The sequence below is a fragment of the Leuciscus leuciscus genome, assembly GCF_965113295.1.
Source record: "Leuciscus leuciscus genome assembly, chromosome: 23".
In the NCBI taxonomy this organism is placed as follows: Eukaryota; Metazoa; Chordata; class Actinopteri; order Cypriniformes; family Leuciscidae; genus Leuciscus; species Leuciscus leuciscus.
In genome coordinates this window covers 15,705,174-15,714,297 of record NC_138747.1, presented here as the reverse complement: position 1 = coordinate 15,714,297, position 9,124 = coordinate 15,705,174, and the positions used below count along the sequence as shown (strand labels likewise).

Sequence of the window (9,124 nt, the reverse complement as noted above, 5' to 3'; positions counted from 1 at the left end):
TCATAATCTCAATTTTTAAATAAATCAATAAGTAAAGAATATAACCTAAATTATTCTGAGCTTAAATTATTATTATTATTATTGGATAATTTATGTTTCAAGTTTTTATATTTGTCAATGGACAAAGAATTCGTTTAGATTTGTAGAGTAAAATATTGTTTTATTGTGAAGTGCAAGGTTAAAGCGAGTCCCTTGAGGTAAGACGTTTTAAATAGAAACACAGGTGGGTGAACCAACTCTAGATGCGATTCCTCAAAAAAACAAAAAAAAACAACAACTATAAATAGAATGTCATGAAATGTACGTGTCGCCTATCAACAACCAACACAACCGAGGCCCAGCATAAACGCTCTTGTTATTTAAGTGGTTATGTTTACAATAGGCTACCTAAACATAGCCTATTGCCTTACCATTACCTATAATGCAGCAAAACATACGTTTTTTTTCTTCAAATTCTTAACAGATTAGATTATCGCCTAGAAAGCGTGCATAAAAGAACTCCCTTAATCACTAGGCTACTGTCACTCATCTTTATTCATTGCGATCTCACAAAGTTCTACTAATCGATTGAGCAACTGTACAATAAATATCTTTAGTCTACATAAATCTACACTTTTTTTCTTACAAGTTAAATTATAACGAGAGGATTTGAGTGTGCACTGTGCAGATCTCAGCACTCACTGAAAAAAAAACTCCAGCGTTTTAGTTAGTGGCGACGATGGGATTCTAACTTATTTCTGATTGGCCATTGCGTTCAAGAAATCATCAGGTATGTTTGTGATTGGCTACGTTGCTCAACGCTGCAAAAAAAAAGCCTTTTCTCAGCTGTGAATAACGTCATAGATGACGATGACGTCATAGAGAAATAGAACGTTGTGACGCCATATACTGTCAGTTTTCTCAGTCTTGTCATTGCTTATTCTGCAGTTCATATGATAGAGTTACCCAAGTGGACAACTGTTATCATGGCACTGAAGAGAAAGCTTAGTTCTAGCGCTCAGGTGTACGAGTCCCATCAGAGCACATCCTCATTATCCAGCACCGATGCGGCTGAAACCCATCAACCCGTTAGTGCTGGTGAAGAAAATGAGATGCCAATGAGGAAGAGGTCTAGGATGGATAGTTTTGTGAAGCTTCATTACTGTGACTGGAGCGGCATCATCTCGGACCAGAATGCTGCACCGATAAATGAGAGAAGAGCTGAGGGTAAATCAAATGACCTTTGGAGAATATCACTGAAGAGTTATTAATTACCACATTACCACACCATATTATATCAAAATACAACTGAAGTTTGATCAAGCCAATGATCAGATGTTTTTTTATTCCAAGTCATGAATATTTAAACAAGGATTGTTTAAAAAAAATATAAAAGTTGAAAAAAAATATATTTTAACAGACAAATAGCCATAATATGAGTATCCAATGTTTAATAATTATTATTATTTATTTGTAACATGCTTTTGTTTGATAATCCCTTCTTTAGATCAAAGTTCTCTACAGTACAGTGCCTGTTCTCTAGAGGATCATGGTCTTCAGGAACCTCTATCCAGTGGTCTTGAAGTCCTTCCTCCTGCAGACCAGCAGGTTCAAACCCCTCCAGCTCCAATGCACCACAGTCCAGCACTTTTCCATAAACGGTTTAAGGTATTGGTCCTAATAAGCTACAAATTAATTTGAATATATATTAATATTTGGAAGATTTTGACACCTTTTTGTGCATTTGTTTTAAATGTTCTTTGTTTATGGTGATATGGGAAGAAATCAAAGTCAAATCTCTTCTATGTGCTCTATATATATCCTCAGCCTGTTAGTGAGAAAAGTGATTGTCAGGAGAGACAGAGGGAGAAGAGTAGTTTTGGAGAGCTCCTCTCTCTTCACTGGAGTTCTGGAGAGCATCTCTCTCTTCACAGCAGTACAGATCAGGGTCAGAAAGTGGAGGATCAGACCACTGCAACCATTAGTGAGAGACACGCTCAGGGTAAATTTGGTGAGGAAAATGAGAAGCCAATGAGAAAGAGTAGGAGGATGGATAGTTTTGAGAAGCTGCCGTCTCTTCATTACTGTGATCAGAGCGGTTGCTCAGACCAAGATACCGCTGCGATATATGAGAGACATACTGAGGGTAAATCATAAGACCATTCAAAAATGTGTAACTGTTTTCTGTTTACTAGAGCTCTGTACATCATAAAGTCTACATAATGTATTACACAAATATCCATTAATGGGAACTTAATTAATTAGGGGAATTTTTCTGTTCCCTTGAATGAAGTGCCATTAATTACCATATGTTACAAACTCTCTAGAGGATCATGGTCTTCAGGAAGCTCTATCCAGTGGTCTTGAAGATCAGCAGGTTGAAACCCCTCCAGCTCCAGTCCATCACAGTCCAGTCAGTCCAGCACCAGGTCACAACAACAGAGCAGACGTGACAACTGAGGGTGAGTTTACGGCCATAACCTCAAACATTAAACTCCCTGCTGTCCATGCAACTAAAATTAATCATCTTTTTACAGACAACATTTTGAGCCGGTATGAAATCGGCAGACTGCTTGGTGAGGGAGCATTTGGCTCTGTTTATGAAGGGAAACGCTTGGAGGATGGCCTTGAGGTATCGTCATTTTCTTACAATATTTTAGCCAACAAATTGTTTTGTCTCACTATATCCATTTCAAGTCTTTTAGTGTATATTTCCTCACTATTTACTGCATTTGACATGTTAGAAATGTAACAAAAAAATGTTTTTTTTGGTTGATCAGGTGGCAGTGAAGATTGCCAGAAAGCCGCAGAACATGAAATACATCTACATTGTAAGTAGGCTACACTCGCTATGCTGTTTTTCCACTGTTTTCAAATTAAAATATGCCAACATAATGACAACACCTTCATATAACAATGATCTTTTTTCCAGGCTGGTCATCCCGCACCCTTCCCATTAGAGGTCAGCCTATTAATCCTTGCTAATAGCGGCCCTAAGGTTTCAGAGATCATTGAGCTGCTGGACTGGCAGGACCAGCCTGACCAATATATCATGGTCTTGGAGCGTCCCTCACCTTGTAAAGATCTGTGGGATTTTTGGGATTGTCACGAAGGCATCCTAAATGAGGACACAGCACGATTTATTATGGCGCAGGCAACAATGGCTGCTCAAATATGCTGTCGCCATGGAGTGTTTCACCGTGATATTAAGCTGGAGAACCTGCTGATCAACACAGAAACGCTTGAGGTCAAACTGATTGACTTCGGGTGCGGGGATCTCCTGCAGGAATCTGCCTATGAAAGATTCTGTGGTATGAATTATGAATCAAACCTGTAGTTTGGGACTTAAGTTCTAGTGACTAGTTAAATTGATCTCATATAAACCATATATCACTTTTGAGGCAGCATTTTTTTAAATTAAAAACGGCAGATGTTTTTACAGAGAAAATATGCTATGGTATTTCATGCTATGGTACTTAACCATCAGACAAATCTTTTTCCTGCAGGCACTCCAAGCTACTGCCCACCTGAGTACTACACAGAGGGCAGGTACCACGGTGAACCAGCTACTGTGTGGTCTCTGGGAGTGCTCTTATTCCTGTTGGTGTGTGGACGCTTTCCAGAACCAAGAGACACGCAGATGATTGATGATAACATCTGGTCTGAGCCTGGCTTGTCAAACGGTAAGATGGCATTCATCACAACAAAGAAGACCAACTGTAATTTAAATCATACAAAACAAAGAAACGAGGAAAAAGTAACAACTGAGCCAAGTGGCTTTATAAAAGATAGATAATGTGGATAATACAATAATTTTTCCTGATTTTCTAACCATACAGTATAGAATAGTCGAATCTTACAGCTTAATACAAAGACAGCAGGGGTAAAGTTTAAGGTAATAATCTGACTCACTTCTATCGTTCTGCACAGAATGCTGCCTCCTGATTCGATCCCTCCTGAAGGATAGCCCAAGCCAACGGATTGATTTGAGGAAAATCCTTCAACATGAATGGTTTAAGGTAATGAGCCCTAGATCAGCTACAAATGATTTTGAAGATATATTCACTTTTCATTTTAAAGATTTGAAAAATGTTTTCTTCTAATTGTAATCTATTACTATAACGTGATTTAATTAATGTTTTGTTTGTTTGTTTCAGGTCACAGAACAAGACACTAAGAGGAACTAGTGCAAAGTCCCCGTGCAAAATAATTTTTTGTGTGTGTTTTTAGTAATTGTTGGTTCGGTGTGTTTGAGTACTCATTGTTACAATTAAACAGCAAAAGTTCAGTGACATTTTTATTTGTGCATGGTAGAAAGCAAATACTGATACTGACATAATGAAATACAATAAATGTGGAAAATTGAACTACACGATTGAGGGAAAAGGCTACACAGTGAACTCCGAGAAAACACGCTGGTGCAAACAGTTTGTGAATAGGCCACTACAAATGATGGCTGTGAAAGAGACTGTGAACGCATTGAATAGGATTTGTTTAGTTGGTGAATAGCATAGGCTACTATTACACAGTAGCGATAACGTTAAGCGCACCAGAATAAAGTATAATATTCAGAAATAAACAGTGTAGCTGACTTACATATTCAGTTAACATCCACAAATGAATAAGCGCGACGATTCAGGGAGCAGGCTACACAGTGAACTCAGAGAAAACTCTGCTTAAGCTCCGCTGCTTTCTTTTCTCCAGACCCTCTCTGTCTCTGGTCCTGGGCTGTGCTCACTCAGTGTCAGTGTGAGAGGGGGATAGGCCAGCGGCTAGAGCGGTAAAAGCCAACGTGTGCTTCTTTTACCGATATATTTACCAATATCTTTTGCATTTCTAATCCAAACAATGGCAAACTTGGGAATGCACTTACTCGTGCCCGTAGCAAGACACCTGTCAAGTTTGAAATCCATCGGACTAACGGTTCGAGAGATATGCAAAGACAGACAGACAGACGTTTCTGTAATTTATAGATAGATTTCAGAGCTGCGTGTCATGTCAGAATTCCTCTCTTGGCCGCCCCAGAAGTTCCTGTGAAAGCTGCTTCTGCCACGGCGCTCTCCAAAGGATCCTGCAGTGGATGTCACAGAATTTCCAGTCTTTGGCTGCTTCTTCCTACCGTTTTGCATTGAAGGGGGTGGATTGGATCCACTGCTGCTTCAATGTATATGTAATGAGTGATTATAATCAAGGTATTAATCAATATTTTTCCTTCTAAATATCAAATGAGTTGAATGACTTCTCTGGAGATTTTACTTTGTTATAGAAGTTACCAGTGTGATTACTGAAATGTACTTTTCATGTATTCTTTAATGTCTGTATTTGATAACTAAATGCAGTAACAGTGCTTGCTTATTCAGCCCAGCTTCCAGAAATGAAATAGGGACATGTTTTGTGTTTGAGAAAGGTCTTCAACATGTTAAAACATATAGGGGTCATTGAAGCCAATAGTTTAAGGGACCATTTCTTTGTTAAAGCCTTACTTTCCAGTTAGACTAAAGTGTAGTTCTCCTTGAGAGAAAGAATGCATTATCTTGATGTTTTGAGAGGACTCTTCTGTTTATAGTTAGAGCCTGGCCAAATCCAACCTTGGAAAAGCTGTGTCGATGTGTGTGTTAGTCTTGGTTACAGGTTAAGGAACCACTGACATTATTGGAGATTGACTGAGTTGTTGTTCGGGACATGCTGGCGCCCAGCAACCAAAATCTGCAACCTGGAAGGCCACGACGTGCCTAACTTCAGGGTCAGAGTGTCAGCTGCATAATCGATGGAGATATGCCTCCGTCTATCTGTATATGTGTGGAAAAATACTATGTTTATCTATTTCTTAGTCAATGAGAATCATTCAACCTGAAGCAAGGACGTAGCTTAGACCTTGGTGAAGGGTATAACTGCTGTGATCTTTGTAACTGTAAGCAGGGCGGCCTACGAACTCCTGTGAGAGTCTTGAAGCTGACTTCTGCTGATGAAACTGCAAACCATCTTCAGTTAAACTTTTCCTCAATTTATTTTAATTCTGACTCCAGGGCCCATAAAGAATCTTAATGCAAAGAGTAGCTCCTAGTGACAAAATTCTAAGAAAATTCTTAGAAATGTGGGCGTTTACTCTTAAAATTAAAGAAAAAATCCTAGTAAAGAAAAAAGTAATTCAGAAAGGATCTTAACCCTTAAAAGAGGTCTTAAGGTCAAAATTGTTAGGAGTACGGACGAGGACTTTTAAGAGGCTTAAGAGTTTCTTTAGCAGAGGAGAAAATGGCAGAAAGACGAAGAGAGAGAAGAAATGTGTTGCAGACAATGGATGACAGTGAGTTAATAAGAAGCTATAGATTAGATCGTGCAGGGATCATGTTTGTGACTGATCTTATTAGAGACGCGCTAACACAGCACAGAAATGCCATAGCGCCAGAAATGAAAGTAATCACTACATTACGATATTTGGCAACTGGGAAAATTCCATGTTTGATACATTAAAATCAACATTCAAACCACCACTTAAATAGACATGCCAGCAATCAGTGTAATTGGCTTAGAATGATAAAAAATTGTTCCACTCTTTCCAATCAAATACCTTATAGGAAATTAACTGCATGGTAAATAAAAAAAAAGGATTTATATACACATATATAATGTGTGTGTGTGTGTGTGTGAGAACGGTCAAATAGGAAAAAATTACGCATGTAATTTCAAAATGAAGGCTTAGAATAGACCCTACACTTAAAATCACTTCTTTTTTTTCTTCTTGGACAACCAACCAATCACAGTCTTCAAAAGATTGTGTCATACATAGCAACGGGGTCAACCCCGCCTCCTTACTAAGATGAAAGTTTTTGTCTTTTCCTTACTCAGAGTTGCTCTCAGATCGGTCCCGAATCGCTTTTAAGCTAAGACTCCTACGTAAAAGTTTTTAAGCTAAATTAAGAGTTTTCTTAGAGGATTCTTAGAATCTTTATGAATACGGGCCCAGGTCTTTCTTTCAAACATCTGGGCCCGTATTCATAAAGAATCTTAATGCAAAGAGTAGCTCCTAGTGACAAAATTCTAAGAAAATTCTTAGAAATGTGGCCGTTTACTCTTAAAATTGAAGAAAAAATCCTAGTAAAGAAAAAAGTAATTCAGAAAGCATCTTAACCCTTAAAAGAGGTCTTAAGGTCAAAATTGTTATGAGTACGGACGAGGACTTTTAAGAGGCTTAAGAGTTTCTTTAGCAGAGGAGAAAATGACAGAAAGACGAAGAGGGAGAAGAAATGTGTTGCAGACAATGAATAACAGTGAGTTAATAAGATGCTATAGATTAGATCGTGCAGGGATCATGTTTGTGACTGATCTTATTAGAGACACGCTAACACAGCACAGAAATGCCATAGCGCCAGAAATGAAAGTAATCACTATTACAATATTTGGCAACTGGGAAAATTCCATGTTTGATACATAAAAACCAACATTCAAACCACCACTTAAATAGACATGCCAGCAATCAGTGTAATTGGAAAGAGTGGAACAATTTTTATCATTCTAAGCCAATCAAATACCTTATAGGAAATTAACAGCATGGTAAATAAAAAAAAAGATTTATATACACATATATAATGTGTGTGTGTGTGTGTGAGAACTGTCAAATAGGAAAAATTACGCATGTAATTTCAAAGTGAAGGCTTAGAATAGACCCTATACTTAAAATCACTTTTTTTTCCCTTCTTGGACAACCAACCAATCACAGTCTTCAAAAGATTGTGTCATACATAGCAACGGGGTCAACCCCGCTCTTTGTCTTTTCCTTGCTCAGAGTTGCTCTCAGATCGGTCTCGAATCGCTTTTAAGCTAAGACTCCTACGTAAAAGTTTTTAAGCTAAATTAAGAGTTTTCTGAGAGGATTCTTAGAATCTTTATGAATACGGGCCCTGGGCCCGTATGTATAAAACTTCTAAGAAATGCTCTTAAGAATAGTCTTAAGCTTTGACTTAAGTGTCAGAAAATACTTAGTAAAGAGTAGGACTTTTCTAAGAGTAGGAGACTTTTATAAAGCAGCTAAAAGCAACTTTCAGTAAAGTATAAGACTGATTCTTAAGTGCTGACTGAAGTGGGACTTAAGTGTTGTAAACTAAGGACTACAATGATGTCAACCCAAAATGGCCGCCCTCAACCACTGAATCAGCCAATTGTGAGCCTGCAAGGATGAGGTCACTGCAGCATGACACCAATCATTTAATCTAATTATAATAAAATAATTTAATTAAGACACTGAAGCTTTAATATTTAAATTTATTTTAAAAAATGCTTTGCAGTGCATTGTGCAAAATTATCACAAATTAGTATTTATGCTGTGGAAACCCTTTTCTATTGATGCGTGTCTCCTCATTCACAGTTGGAGCAATTATGCAAACATGAGTTCCATCAATGGATCCAACAACTCAGGAAAGCCCGAAATACTCAATAAAGTGGCTTTATTTTACTGCGAGATTTGAAGATCAATTGGAAAGTCAAAGAACTGCCATATAGTATTGACCAAAAGTGAGGCCAAGGAAAATTGACACTCACCCTTCATTCAAATAGGGTTACAAATGTGTTAAAGATTTTGTACGCGTATTGTGTAGTTGTGCTTGGAGTCAATTGTTTATTTGTGATAACACAATGAAACATGTCAAACTGTACAGACATCATTTTTAGCCAAGGCTGTCAAACAAATGAACAAGAGAGGACCATGAAATATTAATAACTGACTATGTTGCAGACAATGTATGATTTTTTTCTTATCCTGTGAGCTTTTTAGTTTAAAAAAAAAAAAAAAACCTGTTGGTGTAGTTAGCCCTTTTTTCAACAATATTATTGATCTGCCTGGATTGACACCATTGTCTGAGAACTGAACTGAGCTGAACAATGACATCACTGTTTTCTCAGAGCAGCTGTATAATGAACTAAATAGAAACTAATGATCTTTTACAATGGAAATTAATCATCATTGAACTAACTTAAGCTGCACAATGACACTATTTTCTTCTAGAGCTGCTGTACAGCCCAAACTAACTTTGTTGCATTATTTTCCTGTTATCACTGTAAAGCTGCTTTGAAACAATCTGTACTGTAAAAAGTGACCTGACTTAGTCATAATTTGTCAGATAAATATCTTCACTAAGTTTTATTTTCCTTA

General features: G+C 37.6%; 1 protein-coding gene across 1 annotated transcript; it reads left to right on the top strand.

Annotated features, from left to right (window-relative positions):
• Positions 1 to 965: 965 nt before the first annotated feature.
• LOC309487608 (serine/threonine-protein kinase pim-3-like) lies at positions 966 to 4,224 on the top strand (the record flags this gene model as incomplete). The annotated part of the gene is made up of 10 exons (XM_082155329.1): positions 966 to 1,206; positions 1,487 to 1,647; positions 1,807 to 1,990; positions 2,307 to 2,441; positions 2,517 to 2,611; positions 2,760 to 2,810; positions 2,912 to 3,290; positions 3,486 to 3,662; positions 3,910 to 3,998; positions 4,137 to 4,224. 10 exons carry the CDS (start codon positions 966 to 968, stop codon positions 4,164 to 4,166), a joined length of 1,542 nt encoding a protein of 513 aa, XP_082011455.1. The 3' UTR covers positions 4,167 to 4,224.
• Between the last annotated feature and the right edge of the window lie 4,900 nt (positions 4,225 to 9,124).